General features: G+C 39.8%; 2 protein-coding genes across 4 annotated transcripts; one reads left to right on the top strand and one right to left on the bottom strand.

Annotated features, from left to right (window-relative positions):
• Window positions 1-313: 313 nt before the first annotated feature.
• Window positions 314-5,417, bottom strand: LOC5508118 (protein ABHD13). The gene is made up of 5 exons (XM_001628659.3): window positions 4,578-5,417; window positions 2,493-2,740; window positions 2,123-2,227; window positions 1,207-1,314; window positions 314-791 (listed from the first exon to the last, which is right to left on the bottom strand). The coding sequence occupies exons 1-5, from the start codon at window positions 5,119-5,121 to the stop codon at window positions 678-680; spliced, it is 1,119 nt and encodes a 372-aa protein (XP_001628709.2). The 5' UTR covers window positions 5,122-5,417; the 3' UTR covers window positions 314-677.
• Window positions 5,418-5,475: 58 nt separating this feature from the next.
• LOC5508131 (dynein regulatory complex protein 1) lies at window positions 5,476-19,750 on the top strand. 3 transcript variants are annotated; one of them, XM_032376882.2, is made up of 22 exons: window positions 5,477-5,697; window positions 5,777-5,983; window positions 6,346-6,397; window positions 7,037-7,093; window positions 7,237-7,311; window positions 8,429-8,476; window positions 8,611-8,700; window positions 8,949-9,035; window positions 9,280-9,477; window positions 9,789-9,853; window positions 10,051-10,110; window positions 10,986-11,060; window positions 11,549-11,695; window positions 11,946-12,043; window positions 12,148-12,257; window positions 12,655-12,744; window positions 13,516-13,747; window positions 14,246-14,327; window positions 14,449-14,502; window positions 17,905-18,058; window positions 18,704-18,748; window positions 19,578-19,750. In XM_032376882.2, the coding sequence occupies exons 1-22, from the start codon at window positions 5,582-5,584 to the stop codon at window positions 19,644-19,646; spliced, it is 2,211 nt and encodes a 736-aa protein (XP_032232773.1). In that variant the 5' UTR covers window positions 5,477-5,581; the 3' UTR covers window positions 19,647-19,750. The 3 variants fall into 3 exon arrangements, with proteins under 3 accessions (XP_032232775.1, XP_032232773.1, XP_032232774.1); XM_032376883.2 differs by having other exon boundaries at window positions 14,249-14,327; XM_032376884.2 differs by lacking the exons at window positions 17,905-18,058; window positions 18,704-18,748; window positions 19,578-19,750 and adding an exon at window positions 17,144-17,590 and having other exon boundaries at window positions 5,476-5,697.
• Window positions 19,751-20,657: the final 907 nt, after the last annotated feature.

Raw genomic sequence — 20,657 nt, forward strand, 5'->3', positions numbered from 1 at the left:
GTAAGCACGCATTTTGTCTTTTTGTGTGTACCCGAGCATTGCTCTGGGGAGTTCCAATCTTATCATCAATAATGAATATCGTTATATCTGTATTAATTGAATAAATACAAATTAATATTAGTTAATTAATATAGCCGGAAAAAAAATGAGCAAAGGGTGAGCAAGGAATATGGGCTTGACCTAAAAAAAACGGAGGACGAAATGCAATAGAAACTATCTGAAACACTTCAAGAAAGCATCCATTTCCATCGGCTTATTTGGGAGTGTATTGCGATATTTCAATTGAAATTGGTAAATAACGTAAAAAACTTTGTTTCTAGATGGTTATTTTAATTTTTAAATTACTTTAAATATTGTAGCTGATGACAAAGGCTTTTTTATCAAAATTCACCCCCCCCCCCCCCCTCTCCACAAAGAAAACCGTTAGTATTTTTTCACATCTAGACACCATGGATCCCTGTACAGTCATCAAGAGATTATTTGATCTTAATTTTTTGTTCACTTTTAATTGCTATACAATGCTTTAGCAAGCAAAGACAATAACATCCTAAAATTCCATTTACCCAAAGTTCGTGAATGAAAATGCCCTTGGGATTCTTGAATGCAAAGCTGGTCTAGCCAGACTGCAGGCAGAGACATTTCTCTAGAATTTTAAATGTTTAAAATATATTGCGTTCCTAGATATCTTGTGTTCGCCCTGAGCTAAGCAGACTGGTGCCTGTCGGGGTGGAGGCGGAGCTGTCGGCAGGGAAGGGGGTGGGGATAATGCCATCAGCATGAGCTTGGTGTACCTGAGGCAAAATATAAACAGGAATGAATACTCCCTCCAGTAAATAGGGAAGAAAATTAAAGCACTTTTAAATCGCAGCCTATAAACTAGCAATGAGTGCTAGTCTTCAGGGAGATTTTTCATCTCAGGTGTGTATTAATTTTCAAAACCACTGCGAAATATTAAAGAAAAGTTTCAAATGCGTAAAGAGAAGAGCATGGTAAAAGGTGAGATAATGTACAGGAATTTCATTAGACCTCGGGGCCAACTATTTTCACCCAGCGCCGGCTTAAAAAAAGTTGATTTAAATTTTATTTGAACTAATAAAATAACTTCCACACCTACTTATCAATCTCCACCGCCTACTCTGAAACTAAATAAAACCCCTCAAGTATACAAAAGTACACACAAATATTACAAGGTTTTTTATCATTTACCTCACAAATAAAGCGTGATATTGCATCCAGGTACCCAAAACACTGCCACGTGTCATTATGGCTACCTCCCTCAAATTGTTCCAGCTTCTTCAAAGAGGATCCTGAAGACTGAAGTAGAAAAAGAAAGCAGTTACAAAAGCAGTAATTGTGACCAGGATAGGTCCTAATATAGACTCTTAGATTATAGACCTTACAATAAGATAATAGAAATTATGTCATGCATCATGAGAGCGAGGGTAAGTAGACATCTTTACCTGATAGAGCGATTACGGCATAGAGCGATAGATAGAGCAGGTTTACCTGATAGAGCATTTTCATCATTTTTGGTGATATAAGCTGATTTGCCATAAGATAGGAACTCTTGCATTAGGAATCTTACTAAGTGAATTGAACTGAAACGTAGACAGCATTCCTTGCTCTCAATGTAAATATGGTGGGGTTTTGGCAACGTTCTCATTTTGCCTCTCATATATGGCACATCAAACATACTGTACATATCAGGCCCCGTACCCATTATTTTTCTTGGGGGGGGGGGGGGGGGAATCAAAATCTGAAAAAGGGGACCTAATTTTTTCCTGGAGGATGGGGGGGGGAGGGGGAGTGAGTTCTCTGATTTAAATCTGACCACTCCCGAAAAAAACAAAAAGGGATTTTTTTACACCTTTGCAGTATCTCCACAGGACATTGGTTGTCGGATTTGGCTACATACCAGAGTGATCTAGCTTATGCTTTATTGTTTTGTCTACAAACTAGAAATAGCACGTCTAAAAGTGGACCTTCGGTCGTTGTGTGTGTGGGGGGTGTATTCGCACCACCCCTGTGTACAGTCCTGGATATGGTCTTCATTTGACTCTCTTCAGACACAATGACACATGACACAATTTATGGAAAGTTCTGTTGCCAGCTTAAGGTTTACCTGATAGAGCATTTTCATCATTTTTGGTGGTATGAGCTGATCTGCCATTCCAGACAGGAATAGGGTAGGAACTCTTGCATTAGGAATCTTACTAAGTGAATTGAACTGAAACATAAATGATTTATCAGCATTTGTATACAAAATACAAATTTCAGGAAACTGAACTGAAAACAAAATTAAATGAAATATAAGCATCAATTGTATAACAAATACAAATTTCACCATGTATTATCCATGAGATGTATCCAATACAAATAGAAATGAACATAAAACTTTCAACTTTGTTTATTTGCCAATATTTTGCATTGAATACCGCTCATGGGCAATGGAACTAAGCCTTAGGGAACTGAACTGAAAGTTGTACACCCACCTTATTTCTAAAACAGAAGTATGGAAGTCTGTGAAGGCCAGCTATCAGAGTGTTTGCCATGGCAGGAATACTAACAAATGTATTCTCGACAACAAGAGCAAAGGCCCTTTGGACGTATGCAGGGTGTGATACAAGATCTATAGCAACAGCTCCACCCAGTGATCGACCAAACACAATGATCTGGGTGGGATCAATGTCTGTGCGGCTAAGGAGGTGGTCCATAGAAGCTTGCGCATCAAGCTGAAAACCTATAATTGAAAAGTATAATAATTACACAGTAAAAGTAATTATGGAAGGCTTGTGCATCTACCTGAAAACCTGTTAATGATATAGTGTAATAATCAAAAATTAAAAATTGGGATGTGGAAATTATCATTCATCTTAAAAATAGCAACTTCATCACCACAAATCTCATAATCTCACTTTTCAAATGAATGATTACATTTTTACTTAATTAGGCTGCTCAGTGCAGCCAATGACTAGTGAATACATAGCTTATAAACAGCCAAGAAAACAAAATGAATTTCTTATATGGAAATAGAACATAGTAAATTATGCAGAAATCTTCTTGACCAACATTGCTGTGTGGGAATGACAGTCAAAACACTGACTGCTTTGGATGGTTGAATGACAAAATGCCCTGCAGAGACTCCCATAAAAACAGATGGCATTGATTGTCAGCAGAATCACTCTTAAAGCTGTGATCACACCAGTTTACTTCTCCAAGCACCAGGGCTCCTTCAAGCCATGATTTGTAATGGAAAAAAACAAAATTGAAAAAACAGCGTGTCTACTTAAAGTTTCTTCAACCATGTGACTGATTATTTAGAATGTATGGCCCCTTTGAGGTTTCCATTGGCATCCCAGGTTGTTATGTACTTGACCGGAAGCAAACTGGTGTGATTGCCGCTTAAACCCTAATGCCTGGTGCGCACTAGTAACATAATAACATAGGCACACGCACTCTTATCTTCTTATGTTCAGGTGAGAATGGTTCAACATTCTGACAGAATCCCAACATAATGTCATGGACATAACGTCATAAGAGAAAAAACATGTTTTTTTATGTTATTATGTCCATGTTGCTATGACAGGCTAAACAGAGTGTGCATATATGTTGTTATGTCACTAGTGTGCATATATGTTGTTATGTCACTAGTGTGCATATATGTTGTTATGTCACTAGTGTGCATATATGTTGTTATGTCACTAGTGTGCATATATGTTGTTATGTCACGAGTGTGCATATATGTTGTTATGTCACTAGTGTGCATATATGTTGTTATGTCACTAGTGTGCATATATGTTATGTCACTAGTGTGCATATATGTTGTTACGTCACGAGTGTGCATATATGTTGTTATGTCACGAGTGTGCATATATGTTGTTATGTCACGAGTGTGCCTATATGTTGTTATGTCACGAGTGTGCCTATATGTTGTTATGTCACGAGTGTGCATACATGTTGTTATGTCACTAGTGTGCATATATGTTGTTATGTCACTAGTGTGCATATATGTTATGTCACTAGTGTGCCTATATGTTGTTATGTCACGAGTGTGCATATATGTTGTTATGTCACTAGTGTGCATATATGTTGTTATGTCACGAGTGTGCATATATGTTGTTACGTCACGAGTGTGCCTATATGTTGTTATGTCACTAGTGTGCCTATATGTTGTTATGTCACTAGTGTGCGTATATGTTGTTATGTCACTAGTGTGCCTATATGTTGTTATGTCACGAGTGTGCACCAGGCATTAGATATAGCACATGTGATTTGCTTGAAGCAACATTTTATCCTTGAGGCACTGGAATCTAACACATTTTCAGCCTCTTTTCGGAGTTATCTACTCCCCCTGGTCTTGTTATTGGATAGGATAATCCCAAAGGGAAAGCAGAATCTTTGAACACCCTCTAGGGAACAGAAGTAAGAAGAATTTTATTCCCTGAAAGACAGGATGATAACCCTTGTCTACTTTGATGAGTGACCCCCAGGGAGAGACCCCCTGGCAACATGCCATCCCCTAACAAGACAAGGATCTTGGACAACAATTCAGCTGGTTCCTCATAAAAACTACTGACCATGTTCACTAGGGCTGCCTTCGCTCTTCCCATAACCTCGATATTCCACCAGCAAGACATTACAACCACACTGACTATGCAATGCCTTGGCATTCATCAGTCTATGTCCAACATTGCCCGCATTTCCATGGAAAAATAACACAGTTGGTGCTGTTGCTTGTAATGGTGGCACTTGCTTAATAAATACTACATTTATTCTAACTCCGTCTTGTGTTTTCAAGTAGAGATTTTCGCACGGTAGGCCCAGAACTCTTGGGTTTTGTACAAAAAGTCTTGAAGATAACGGCTGTTCAGGGAAATATAATAATGAGTCCTGGTAGTGGTAAAGTGCTCCTAGAACTGCAGCAGTGAGGAGGAGAAAAATCACAACGCCGCCATAAAGCCAATATAGGAGAAGAAGAGTAAGCATTGCTGCACTGCAGAATCTCCAGAAGCGTAGTACAACAAATAACACAAGACGACCGACCGTCTCTATAGTCTTGAAGCCAGTATTCTCGATCGAACGCTTGGCGTTATCCATTTCTACCGGGATTTCTACAGACATCGCAAAATTCAATCTATCGAAGTTTCGTCATTGCTATTTATATAAATAAATTTTCAGTTATGCTGCCATTTCTTTCTGGAGTTCTTAAATGCTCACATCGTTTTCGTGGCCTGTTCGCAGCCAATTTAGGTATCGAGGCGATCAAAAGCCTCCTAGTAGTAGTTATAACTGTATTTTTTACCCGTGTTCTATATGGTTTAAATCAAGTCAAAATATCGGGATCTTTTTCTCGTTTTCCATGTTTTCTTCCACCTCTATAAATCCAATATGGCGGATATGAAACGTGATATGTGTGTACAGCGGCTGTGACCATATTCGCATTTCGTGAACGTAACACAATACAGATATTCAAGCCTGGTTACCTAGCCTTAGCAACGAAAAGAAAAACAAGACGACCATTCGGCCTTGGACGATTTCTTTAATATCCTGTGAATTCTAGCGATCATTTTTGCTTTGGAGAATGAGTTCTCATGAAGAGGAAGAGGATGATGGCCCCTCTGTTGATTCTGCGGTTGCCGAGGAGCGTATTGCTGCCCGAAGGCTGAGAATTCAACGGCGTTTGGAGGCCGCCCGAAGGTGAGAGAAGCGAGCAAAAGAGAAGAAGCAAAGTGATGAGTACAAATACTAAATAAACGTATAATTTATTTGTTACCAGGCAAGCCAGTGGCCAGGATACGGACACAAAGCAGCCGGTAGACTCTGAGACAGATGCCCTAAAGAGTAGGAAACAGATGGAGGATAGTCGACAGCGACTGTTGAAGCTGAAAACAGATGGCACAGAGCTGGTGACAAATGTATCTGTCGCTGCTGATGCGCGGGAAGCAATGCGTCGCCTGGAGGAAGAGGAATCCCTCAGGCAAAGGTGCATTATTATACATATGTGTTCAAAAGAAGATTTGTTGTTGTCATTGTCACCCAATAACACAAACACCTCAGTTTACCGGTTGTCTCTAAGCGTAATCTGCTCTTTGTTTATTTGTTGGATTGGAAAGAATTTATATGACTTAAGTATAGCTAGTTAATTTATTAAAGTACTTTATAAACATTTTCTATATAAGCCAGCTTGATTTCCTAACCAAACGGCAGGTAAATTTCTTAGAGATAAACCTGTGGTGTCAAATCTGGAGGACTTGATGAGTTTGGATGTTGTTGTTTTTTAGCTGATCTAGTGGCACTTGAAGAGAAGGGAATTAAATTTAAAACATAATTTATTTGTCTTTGCAGGAATGAAAAACTTGAAGCTGAAATTAAGTCAGCTGCAGAGAAATTTGAAGAGGTAAGAAGTGATATAAAATGGCAAAGGCTCTAGTCATAGAGAAAACTTCTTATTGATTGTAAGACATTAAAATTTCTTTCATTGTTTATTGAGGGGCTTAAATACTTAAATAAATACTTAAATAAATACTCCCTATACACATGTATATATAGCTTACGCTAGTAATGGGAGGGTTGGTCAGCTTTAAAGCCGGCGTAGGTGCGAGGGCACCTTTAGCTGCCTGATGGCCGGCAGAGCGGTTGTTTTAAATGCCTCTAGGGTTACGTGATTGACAACGTTACTTGGAAGTAAGTTCCAGATTCTTATAGCTCTTGGAAAAAAGGAATAATTATAGGATAGAATATTAGACTGTAGTTGCAAAAAACTATGGTTATGCCTCCTAGTGACTCTATATGACGGTTGAGAAACAGAAGTAGGGAGAGGGCAGGCCACAAGGTTGTTATAGAATTTAAACATTAGAACTGACTGGTGGAATAGTCTTCTAGTTTCAAGCGTATCCCATTTTAGTTGTTTCACAAGCTCTGTGGAGCTAGCTTGGGAACTATAGTTGTTTGTTACAAATCTGGCTTTCAAAATTTGTCATTAAAGCAATATATTTAAGGTACCAGGGTCTGATATGAATATGCAATCCTCTTCTAGATCACTAAAAAGTGGGAGTATGCCTTGTCCAAAGAGATTCCTCAAGATCTTCACTCTGTAAGTAACCACTGCAGTCTACAGTTACCATCTATTTAATTCATGTTCACTCCCAAAGATAGATTTCTTACTCAATGCATTATCTACCAGATGACTGGTTTATAATACTGTGGGAACAACTAAAGGGTGCTGTTCTTTACTAGATGCTTACAGAGCAAAAGTCTGCTTGTGATGCCATGTTTGAGGAGAAAGACAAACTTATCAATGATTTCCAGCAGGTGACTTGCATTGGATATGTTGTGGTTTCAAATGTGGCATGGTTTGAATTTTTTTCAAACTGGTTTTAACAATTTCAAACCATAAAGGATTTCAAACCACAACAAATGTGGCATGGTTTGAATTTTTTTCAAACAGGTTTTAACAATTTCAAACCAAGAAGCATTTCAAACCACAACAAATGTGGCATGGTTTGAAGTTTTTTCAAACTGGTTTTAACAATTTCAAACCAAGAAGCATTTCAAACCACAACAGATATATTATTATTTTAAATAGTAGTTATAATATTTTATTCAATGTTTTGGGGATGTTTCCATTTAAGTACTTACGACAACATTTATTTCCGTACGACATTTATGTGCATTTATGTACTTACTCATCCCCTGATGAGTGGGCAACCACGAAACAGACCTGTAGGGAAGCCTATGTAGTTTGTATTTTTCTCAAACCAACACTATACACCGCTCTACTTTCGAGTATTGAGCACTTTCTATGAAAGCCTTCAACCATCATTTTACAACAACATTTATGTACTTACGACAACATTTATGTACTTACGATAACATTTATGTACTTACGGCAGCATTTATGTACTTACGACAGCATTTATGTACTTACAACAACATTTATGTACTCTTACAACAACATTTATGCATCTTTCTTTCGGGGGAAAAACTTGTTACTTCTAATTTCTTAAGAAAGTTTTTAATTTGGCATCACTCTGCTTTTTCCCTACTAGTTTGCTTGAATAAATCAGGGATAATTTGCCTTTACACACTTAAATTTGGCAATGAAAGCGATAATAATGGACGTTCTTTGTCAGAATTCATGCCTCATTTCACCAGGCTCATTTCACCAATCTGGCAGCCATATTAGAATATTAGATTAGAGTAAATGCTCTAGTCGGTCTACCTGTAAAGATGAGCCAATCTCTGCCAGGGTCTCTGTCAGCCAAATGCCAATTGAAAATTACCTAGAAGAACCTGGGGATGAGGCTGAAACATAGTTCCATACAAAACAATAAAGAAGGGTTGTATTGAATTTTCTCTTTCGTTACCTGTACCAAACTATCCTCTCTATAGGTTTCTTTAAAATATAATTTTCTTTTTTATTTCTCAGGAATTGAAAGCAAAAGATGACCAGTATGTGAAGGACTTGAAGAAAGCTGTAAGTGAAATTTTAGACTTTTCAATGAATAATCTAACCAAAGTAACTAAGAAAAACTAACTGTTGAACCATTGCTTGTGTCAGAAAGCTTATCAAACAAGTTAAATAAACATTGTTTATTGATTATTAATCAGGCGGAGGATATTGATTTAATGATAGAAAGAGAAGAAGAACAAGTGAAGCAGTTGACCAAAGCTTACCGCGAAGAGCTCACCCAAATTGAGGTAACTTTTAATTCATACTGCAATTATTTGAAAAAAAAGCAGGAGTGTGCTGATAAGGCTTGAGTCGTCTCCTGTGCAGCCATCTTTTGTGTTGGCCTCACATTCACTAAGAAGGCTTGGGCCACCAAACTACATTGTTATACCCTTATGTGTTATGTTCTATGGTGCATCATTTAACAATCATAGGAGTTTACGTGATGTTGGAAGGACCTTGTCTTATACTGCGCTATGTATATATTGGTTTTTAGAAAGCATTTGTGACTGAGAGATCTGAGCTGATAGAAAACAACCGCAAGAAATGGGAGAGTAGTATGCAGCAGAGGCGGGACAAAGAGGTTGGTGCTAACAAGTTTTTTAATCTCTCTTCCTTCAGGTTACCTTCTCCTTATTAATTGTCCTTCTCTAAGGCTGTCCTCAGCTGTCCTCCTTCGTGTGTGGGATAACAACATAAGATAGGTCATACAGTATACACAACCTGACATAGAAGTTTGAAGGATCTTTAAAGCCTATGGCTTCTTTGATGTTCATGGCCCACTGAATTTGGCAAAAATAAAGTTTGATTTGTGTGAACTGCTGCAGGTGGAATACATGGAGGCTAGGCGCAACCGTGTGGAAGACTATGAAAATCAACTGCAGACCCTGCGAATCCAGGATGCCGAAGAATATAACATGGTTAAGATTAAACTAGAGACAGATGTCCAGATTCTGGAACAGCAGCTACAGCAGATGAAGGCAACATACCAACTCAATCAGGAGAAACTCGAGTACAATTTTCAGGTCTGTAGCCTACACCATCTACAGTAACTGGTATTCGACTCTTACCAGTTTTTGGTGGATCATATTATTATGACTTTATGACTGTTTGGTGTATTTCGATCATCTGCAGATGGTTCAAATGTTTATTGTTGTATCTGAAGGCTAAAGAATTTTTTTAGGTTTTGGAAGAAAGTAAATTAACTTGACGCAAAAGGATGAGTCTCTTTGAGGGCAAAGAGGGCAGACAGGGAATAGGGGGTTTCAAGTCCAGTTTTGCCTCCCTTGGAAGATACTCCTGGTGTATTGACTCAGCAGTTTTCTCTCTTCTACAGGTTCTTAAGAAGAGGGATGAAGAGAACACTATAACTAAATCACAGCAGAAGAGGAAGATTACAAGGTAAACCTCATAGTCACCCTTGTCATCAAAGTTTATATAGTGCAACATGCTTAGGGGAGGCCCTATTCCTATTCCTATTTTCCTATTAGGCAAAGCTAGGGAGTCGCTTGCTCTAGCAATGTCTATAGAGTAATGAAGTATTGAAAATGCATCTTGGTTACTTTGACAATAAAAGTTGAGGGCTGACTTTTTTTCAGGTTACAAGATGTCCTGAATAACTTAAAACAAAAGCTTGCAAAGCAAGAACGCCAGTATAGGTAAGGGTTTTGCACCTCTGCCCACATGTCTACCCATGCCAGTATGTATGGGTTTTACTGTACTTGTCTACCCATGCCAGTATGTATGGGTTTTACTGTACCTGTCTACCCATGCCAGTATGTATGGGTTTTGCTGTACCTCTCTACCCATGCCAGTATGTATGGGTTTTACTGTATACAAGTAAGGGTTTTACTGTACCTGTCTACCCATGCCAGTATAGGTAAGGGTTTTACTGTACCTGTCTACCCATGCCAGTATAGGTAAGGGTTTTACTGTACCTCTACCCATGCCAGTATAGGTAAGGGTTTTACTGAACCTGTCTACCCAATGTCAGTATAGGTAAGGGTTTTACTGTACCTGTCTACCCATGCCAGTATAGGTAAGGGTTTTACTGTACCTCTACCCATGCCAGTATAGGTAAGGGTTTTACTGTACCTGTCTACCCATGCCAGTATAGGTAAGGGTTTTACTGTACCTGTCTACCCATGCCAGTATAGGTAAGGGTTTTACTGTACCTGTCTACCCATGCCAGTATAGGTAAGGGTTTTACTGTACCTGTCTACCCATGCCAGTATGTATGGGTTTTACTGTACCTGTCTACCCATGTCAGTATAGGTAAGGGTTTTACTGTACCTGTCTACCCATGCCAGTATGTATGGGTTTTACTGTACCTGTCTACCCATGTCAGTATAGGTAAGGGTTTTACTGTACCTGTCTACCCATGCCAGTATAGGTAAGGGTTTTTCCCGTCTGCCCACACCCTTGCCAGTAAATATAGGTAGGGGTTGTACTGCTACCTGTCTTCCCACCTTTCAGTCTGTATCCATCTGCCTGTGTCCTTCTTTTTCTTTAATGATTATTGGTTTCTTTACAGGGATGAAAACCAAAATCTTACAGACGATTATAAGCGGATAACAGAGCAATTCAAAGAACTGCAGAAAAAGTCAAGGTAATTACCATATCCCGAGCTTGTAAGTAACCTTTAAAAATGGGTAAACTATGTATAGCAATGTGTAACTCCGGGTTTGATTCCTGGTTACACATGTGAGTTGGGTTAATTGGTTTTTGTCTTTTCTTGAATAGTTTTTCTCCAGGTTTTTCGGTTTTCCTTCTTACACCTACGCTGGTTCCAGAGCCTCGAACGTCTCTCTATTTGGTGGCCAGCGAGGTTCGTTCGAGGCTCTGGAACCAGGGTACCTTACACCTCCTCTCACCAACAATTTTGATTATAAGGTGTTCCATAGTTAGACATGAGTTTGAAACTTCCTGTGGTGCCTTCTTATCCCTTTGGCTCCACCACGTTGTATCTGCATTCTCGTAATTCAGCATACAGATGCAAGGAGGGTGATAAACTTCCCAAATTCATTCATTTATTAATCGTTCAATCAATGTTTTTTCTCAATCAGACGTCTCACATCCACCGAACTTGTTTTCCAGGCACTTCCAGGCAACTGACCAGAAAAAGTTTGAGGATATCTGGAACATGAATGAGGAGCAGGTGCGAGATCTGGTGCACAGTGTGTTGGAAGAAGACCGCATTATAATGGAGCAGCAGCTGGGGTTACCATGGGAAGCACCTCAGCTGTAAGTGCATTGCCTTTTCGTAATTACTTTTGCCAACATTTGTATGTGTACAGTCGGACCCTACCTAGTTCAGTTTGGGGCACATAAATTACTTTGAGCTAATTAGTGGGATTGGTTGAAAAAAATAAGCTGTTCTGTATATTTATTAAAATTAAAAGCAAAGAATAGTATCCATATGGAACTAAGCTTAATCAAAATGGTAGAAACTGTAATATTTAACTTATAGTGATGATCTCATGTTAAATTTTAGGGAAGTCTTAGAGACCCGGATAAGACCTCAGGGGTCTGCCACAACCCGTGAGAAACAAGCTTCTGCAACAGAGATTGCTCATGAAATAATGACAGCAGGTACTGCACTAGTGAGTTTAACCCCTCCCTGTAACTCCCCTCCCCCAAACCTGGAGAGTATCCCTTGTATCCTCACAAACTTTCCCCTGTTTGGAAATCAACAGAGCTTCCTGATGAGGGTGAGAGTGATCCAACTTCAGATACGATATCTCAGAAGAGCAAACTACCCGCAAGAGTTATAAAATCAGTGCTGGAACTCGTATGTGATGAGTCGGTATGTACTCTAGACAAGTGGGGTAGATGCAAACGGCATCACGAATGGCGTGCACAATCACAATTGTTCCATAATCGGTTTTTTTGGAACACTTATTTTGTCTTTAAAATTCCATTTGCAGTTTTTAAGAAATTTGTGAGCATGATTGCTGTTCACATTTTCTTGCTTAATGTGTATATTATAGCGCATATGTCAAGACATTAATCTGGGTACCCATAACTGTTATTAGAACCATTTCACCCCAATACCCACCATCATTATAGTCATCATTGTCATCACAACCATCTTTTGCATCATAGTCATCAACCACCATAAACATCACTATCAAACTACCAGCACCATTGTCATGAGCATTTGAACAGAATGTTTTATTAATGTCAAATATTTTATGTTTTAGGGTTTCCTGGTGGAGTCCAAGCTGAACACCTTGCTAGCGCCTCTGGATAGAGATGAGCAATCTCTCATGAAGTTGGATGCCATTTTTGCTGTAAGTTTAACATTTTTACACCACAACCAATCACATACAAGATATTCAAACATTTAACCGGTAACATTTTTGCTCTTGTCTGACTTACCTTTGTTATTGTTTCCATTGGAAGGCACATTTTTGTGTTTAAATATTTATTGTTTTCATTTCATATTGGATGGTACATTTGTGTTAAAATCAATAAGACAATAAAAAGACAATAAACATCCCTCACATTTATTGGTGCTGACTGTTTTTCAGGTCCTGCTGTAATAGCATGATTGACATTTGTTCATTATAATCAATGTGAATCTTTAAAAAAAACACCCACACATCCTCAGGACCATAGGGCATTGCGGCCCTCTTTTTTTCTTTTCTATCATCAACTTGTTTCCAGTTCCGCTTGGGCATGACAACCCGGGCCCCAACTCAAACCCTGCTAAGCCACCGATTTCGTAACAATCTCTGATGATTTTTAACGGAAAACGCGAAAAATATTTCAAAATTGTGAAAGCAGTGTGTCTATTGGAATTTTTTTTGAGGGTGTGATTGGTAATTTAGAGCGGATGGCCTGTTAATTAGCGCGGATTCAATAAGATTCAATTCCATTGAACGGTTGAGGTTTCCGTCGGACCTCCGGAAGTAAACTGGTGACAATGCGGTTTTAAGTTAACACGGTTTTACTATACTTTTTTTTATAAAACAACAATTTTAATGTATTACTTGCAGAATTAGGATTCTTCATATAAAAGCTGCTGTGTATTTTTTATTTTTTTATTTCTTTTTGTTTAGGCCTTGGGAGTCGACACAGAAGAAGACATCTACCTACTTGCTCAATACTTCATCAAACAACAATCTGAAGAAGATGCCGATGGCGAGGACCAGCCCACTGAAGGTGACCGCTCACGGGAAAAAGACGTAGATGAGACGAAAGAGGTTAAGGAGGCAGAGGAGGGTTCTATTGCCATGACAACTGACGAGGATCACATGTCGGATATATCATCTGCCCGATCAAGGAAGGCTGGTATGTCAAACCATCAACCGTGTTATCAGTTATGTACGGTTATCCCCAAGTTTGCTAATAGATTATTGCGTAAATCTACTTTGGTGACGTGAAGTCTCTATATCTGAGTTGTGTAGCGAACCTGTTTTAAAACAGTAAATGGAAATGGTATGTACTATTCAGCGGGGAATAAAATCCACTTAAACAACTGTGAAACTCACTCTACAAATCGGCGCCATTCTCTTGCATAAGCACATATCATTGTTCATATTTATGAACAATGATATTTTATCTAAAAAAAATATTTCCACAAGTAAAAATCAAAACCGAAACAACAATTTGTGAACTCAAATCCAAAGTCTGAAATAACTTTACATCAGCGATGCGCTAATTCACTGACAAGATCTAGTTTATTTGGCTATTGAAACGAGAGAGCTGCAAACACAAGGCGCGAACATTTTGTTTTGTCATCCCTTGCCTAATAATAATTATTGCTGACATCTTTTTTTTTTCTTCTAGCAGATGGTAAGCAACTTATACACCCAAATGAGCTGATCCCAGCGCTAAGACGATTCGTCCAGGATCACCGACAACCACAAAGGTATGGCGGTCGGTCGGCCAGTCAGTCAGTATTTATTCTCTGACTTTTCATGCAAAAAATGTTTTGTTATTTGAAAGAAAATGAGACACGAAATGCATTGGTCTTGGTGTTTTTGACACAGGGAGACCAAGAAACAAGCGGTCAAGACAGGCCACGGTGCTGCGAGAGATCTAAAGTGAGTCAAATGCACTGTCCATTGTTTCCTCATAATTCTTATTGTTCACGCACGTCTACTCATTATCTACGCACACTGTCCATTGTTCCCTCATAATCAGAATTATGAGGGAACAATGAGCAGTGTGCGTAGATTATAAACAGACGCGCGTGAACAACCAGAATTATAAGTGAACAATGGACAGAGCACGTAGATAATAAGAAGACGCGTGTGAACAATCAGAATTATGAGGAATAATGGACAGTGCACGTAGATAATGAGCAGACGTGCGCGAACAATCAGAATTATGAGGAAACAATGAACAGTGCACATAGATAATGAGCAGTCACGCGTGAACAATCAGAATTATGAGGGAACAATGGACAGTGCACGTAGATAATGAGCAGTCACGCGTGAACAATCAGAATTATGAGGGAACAATGGACAGTGCACATAGATAATGAGCAGTCACGCGTGAACAATCAGAATTATAAGGGAACAATGGACAGTGCACATAGATAATGAGCAGTCGCGCCGGGAACAATCAGAATTATGAGGAAACAATGGACAGTGCACATAGATAATGAGCAGTCACGCGTGAACAATCAGAATTATGAGGGAACAATGAACAGTGCACGTAGATAATGAGCAGTCGCGCCGGGAACAATCAGAATTATGAGGGAACAATGAACAGTGCACATAGATAATGAGCAGTCACGCGTGAACAATCAGAATTATGAGGGAACAATGGACAGTGCACATAGATAATGAGCAGTCACGCGTGAACAATCAGAATTATGAGGGAACAATGGACAGTGCACATAGATAATGAGCAGTCACGCGTGAACAATCAGAATTATGAGGGAACAATGGACAGTGCACGTAGATAATAAGCGGACGCGCGTGAACAATCAGAATTATGAGGGAACAATGGACAGTGCACATAGATAATGAGCAGTCACGCGTGAACAATCAGAATTATGAGGGAACAATGGACAGTGCACATAGATAATGAGCAGTCACGCGTGAACAATCAGAATTATGAGGGAACAATGGACAGTGCACGTAGATAATAAGCGGACGCGCGTGAACAATTAGAATTATGAGGGAACAATGGACAGTACGCGTAGATAATGAGCAGACACGCGTGAACAATCAGAATTATGAGGGAACAATGGACAGTGCACGTAGATAATGAGCAGTCACGCGAGAAAAATCAGAATTATGAGGGAACAATGGACAGTGCGCGTAGATAATGAGCAGACACGCGTGAACAATCAGAATTATGAGGGAACAATGGACAGTGCACGTAGATAATAAGCAGTCGCGCGTGAACAATCAGAATTATGAGGGAACAATGGTAAGTGCACATAGATAATGAGCAGTCGCGCCGGGAACAATCAGAATTATGAGGGAACAATGGACAGTGCACGTAGATAATAAGCGGACGCGCGTGAACAATCAGAATTATGAGGGAACAATGGACAGTGCACGTAGATAATAAGCGGACGCGCGTGAACAATCAGAATTATGAGGGAACAATGGACAGTGCACGTAGATAATAAGCAGTCGCGCGTGAACAATCAGAATTATGAGGGAACAATTGACGTGCACGTAGATAATGAGCAGTCGCGCCGGGAACAATCAGAATTATGAGGGAACAATGAGCAGTGTTCGTAGATAATAAGCAGACGCGCGTGAACAATTCTGATTCTTCGCGCACGGGGGGTTTACGGGGGGTCTGGCAGCTGCCAGTACAAGGTTTCTTATATCGAAGTTATAAACGAAAATATACATCCAAGAAACTGGATATCAAGGAGTTATTAGAAAGACCGGATTTTTTGCATTTTTGGATTTTGTTTTTAAATTTACAAAATACATTAGTTATTGCAGCGCACTTTCAATTTCGGGCCATTTCCCTCGCCTTTTAGCCCCCCCTCCTCCCCCCCCCTCCCCCGGAGAGTGAGTTGCAACCGTACGTGTCTCTTTGACCTTTTGTTTTATAAACGCGTACATGTTACCAAATTTGCCTCAGGACATATAAAAAGCTGAAGAGATAAGGCCTCAAAAGTTAAGTCATACATAACCACCACTAAACGATCGTATCGCCCGTTGTTTTCAGCTTGCTCTTGCATTCTACTGGTGAGAACTAAGCTTAATATGGGACTAGCACTAAGAAATCACGTGACTCGGCGAATGAATCAGTCAGAAATTTTATGTGTTAAGAAGGGCTTATTTCCATTGACAAATGTTTCTCGTCAATATCTGGCGCGACGGCCGCAGCCCCTTCTGTGTTTATTTGACGTAAGCTTGCCACTTAAATGGCCACGTGATAGCGCAAGCCGCCTATTGGGATGAAGCCATGTGTCTTACCGAATTGTGAGTAGTACGCATGCTCGAAGAGACATCAGAAAACTGTCGTGAAACTCAAAGGAACACGGAAATTGTTGATATATCTGAAAAAAAAAACAGCAAGAGAAAAAATAATCCTCGCACGAAAGTGAGGATTTTATTAAGCATGAAACTGTAATGTTGTAAAAGCTAACATTTTCAAAATAAAAGATGGTTTTGTATGTAAAAACCAAACCAAAATCGGCACGCAACGAAAATGTATCGCAACCACTTGGGATTGTTATATGACTTGCTTCTTTTCTATGCCCAGTCCCTTACCTGCCAGACACAGTCCAGGAAAAGAAGGAAGACTGGTCCCTGGCCTTTGTACTTTGTAGAAGAGAATCCATCCTTAGTGCAGCGATTGGAGAAGGGGTGTTCCCCACGGATCCATTCTCGGTCCACCAATGACTGAAACCTAGAACCCAAACAATGACCCAAATACACCTCCAATGGTACAATCGCAAACAATAGGACAACAACAATAAGAAATTGAACAACATCTAAAAGTGTTAATTAAACCATATAAAAAACAAAAAGAATCCGATTTTAATGAGTGCGAGAAAGCATAGGTTGATATTTCAATACACGTTGTAGTTGTGTAAATATTAGATACATATATATGATAAAGTATATATCTTTTTTAATTACTGTCATGATTGTAATTTTAGATATGTATTTTTATCTTTAGATTTAATAAAGACATATTATGATTATACTGTTTGTTGTTCCCACATAATTCTGATTGTTTACGCGCGTCTGCTTTGCCGCATAATTCTCTTTTTTCACGCGCGTCTTCTCATCTGCGCGCACTATTTATTGTTTCCTCATGATTCTAATTGCTAAGCGCGTCTGCTAATTATGTACGCGCACTGCCCATTCTTCTTGTAATGCTGAGTGTTCACACTCGTGAGTTCATTTTTCTTATAATTCTGAGTGTTCAGACGTGTGTGTCAATTCTTATAATTCTGAGTGTTCACACGCGTGTGCCTATTATGATGACTGTGATTTCAATCTTGATTGCCTGACCAGGTCGGACGCTGAGTTCTGGCAGCAGATGTCATCTGTGACAGACGAGAGCAAGGAGCGCTTGTGGAATGCCTTGGAGGACGGTTTTGACAAGTATCTCGGCGTGCTAACAGAGCGAGCCGTCCTCATCCAAGAGACCGACTCTCTCAGACAACAGGTAAACACCATTACACAATGCGTAAGTCTATGAAAAACATGCCTACCCATTGGAGGGGACTTGAAGATCGGGGGATTGAAGATCGGGGGATTGAAGATCGGGGGATTGAAGATCGGGGGATTGAAGATCGGGGGATTGAAGATCGGGGGATTGAAATGTTTCAGGGGGGGGGGGGGGGGTCCCCTGAGATTCTCTCCATGGGGTATGCACAATTTTAAAATATTTTTCGCTTTTTCTTCTGAATAAGCAACTTATTCAGCGCTTACGAAAATAGCCAGAATACTTTTTCCCAGAAAGGGTCTAGTTTAATTTTAGGATTTAATTTTTGTTCGTTTTCTTGTGTGACGGGCGCAGTCATTTCTGATTTTTTTGTTTGATTATTTTGTTTTGAATTTGCCACCCAGAAAGGTCACATGACCTCTTAGCGCAAGTCCCCCATTGCAACCATCCTCGGGGACCCAGGGGACACAGAGCGCGGCGCGAGAAAGAAACAGGCTGAAAGACGTCTTTCAGTGCTCTCTTTTTCTCGCGCGCTCCCTGTGTGCCCGATCTCCGCGACGCCCTGGGTCCCCGAGGATGCATTGCACCAGGTTGGGTAAGATAAAGCACGTATAGGGCTACCTCACAATTTGCTGTGTTTTACAGAACGCCGAGTTACGGATGCTGCTGCACCAATACGTCAATTCGAGGGTGAGCCTGCTGCATTAAACGTCATAGTATATAGTCATTGGAAGTATCTATTGACCCATACTCTCAAGACTTCACTTGTTCACACGAGGGAAGTGAAGCTTTGAGCGACTGTCACAGGATACCGTTGGCAACAACCATTGGATTTATCTTAGCCTTATTATTGTTATTTATTTTTATTTATTTGGTGTTTTTCGCCATGCGCCGAGTCGCGCGCGCGGCCAGAACAAAACAAGATGGCGGCCATGACTTAGTGCACAGCGCAATGCCTGTGTACGTCCTGTTTTGGGGCGCTAAAAGGGAGGGAGCGAGCGTAAACTTAAATGAAACATAACTTATATTATCCCCCTCCCCTCCCCCAGCCCTCTAGCAATCGTGTGGAAGCACGGGTGGCCTAGTGTGTTAGCGCGTCGGCCTCTCACCGCTGTGGGCCAGGTTCGAATCGTGGCTTTGACTGGGGATTTTTCCGGGTTCATGCCTTGATTCGAATTTGTGTCACAAGTAAGTTGAAGTTTTTCTCCCGTGTTTCCAGTCTTTTCGGATAAGGACACTAAACCGGAGGTCCCGTCTCTTCAAGCTGCATTACACTAACCTGAACCGAAGGGACGCAAAAGAACCACTGAGGACGCAATAACCCTCTGGAAGTGACCACCCTTTGTGACAGTGCTTACCAACAATACCCATACAGTAATTGATTTGGAGCCTAGCTCTGTTGTGCCTTCCGCACCAGTATAGCTGGTGGAAGTTAGTACACATACAAATAGTTTTCTGTGCCTGATCTCTTAGGCGCTTTAGAAGAGGACGTAACAAATATTAACATATTGTCTTTCAGGTCAATCAAGAATTAGAGATTCCTCCAACTCGAATTCTACAAGCCGAACTCTCCAAAGAATACGAATAGACTCAGATTGTTCCTTTTATCGTGTAAATACTTGTGTATAGATCACTTGCCAACTTCAGTGTATATTGAGTGAAAAGTAGTCCAAATAAACCTCCATTTATGTATACACGTTACTGTATTGCTTGAGGCCCTCACTGATGGGTTGCCTGTGGTGTGTCGGTACTTTCACTTCACTCCTGCAGGATGACAGGACGACAAATAAATTAACATGAGGTTAAAATCAGGGGCGGTAAGGGTTATTTTCGTGATCCATGATTGGCATTTTTGTTTATCGTGAATCGTGAAGAAAAAAAATGAAAACCGTGATCCGTGATTGCTTCCTTCGCCGTGAGGCGTGAATGGCGAAATTTTATCAGCGCGAATCGTGATCTATGCTCTCGTCATTTACGAGTCAAGATTGATCCTTGTCGTCAGTTATCGTGGAACGTGATATCAGATATTCGGAATTCGTGATATGAGCAAGGACCCCCTACCGCCCCTGTGAAATGATCTCAAATATTATATCGTATTACCATTATCTTATAAATATGTTAATAATATCAGTTGCCGGTTAGAGTTATCGTAATGGCCAGAATTTTTAAAAGGGAAAGTAATAACAAAAATGAAGAAATAAGGAAAAAACTATACTGATCTATCCAAAAAATCAAACCCACCGTTCCTCGAATCGATATATTACTTTTTTAATTTCTAGGCTAAGAACAAGCTTAGACGTGTTTGTTATTGAGTTTGACCAACTGTTCATTTTAATTTGCATTATTTATAACTATTTTTAGAAAGTTCCACAAACTACTTCAGCCAATTAGGCGCCTTAGCTATGGCTCGGTGCTCAGCAAGAATGACGAGAGAATCTAGAAAAGACTCGTCGAAAATATTAGTCAGTTTCTTCTTATTAACTATAATAATATCTTACGTTTGGGCAGAAAAATATTTAGATTATCTAACTAGATATTTTGGTTGTTGTTCGAGAGATACAGGATTTATTTTGGTCTAGAAACTTAGAATTCCTATTTT

Source organism: Nematostella vectensis, chromosome 11 (assembly GCF_932526225.1).
Source record: "Nematostella vectensis chromosome 11, jaNemVect1.1, whole genome shotgun sequence".
NCBI lineage: Eukaryota > Metazoa > Cnidaria > Anthozoa > Actiniaria > Edwardsiidae > Nematostella > Nematostella vectensis.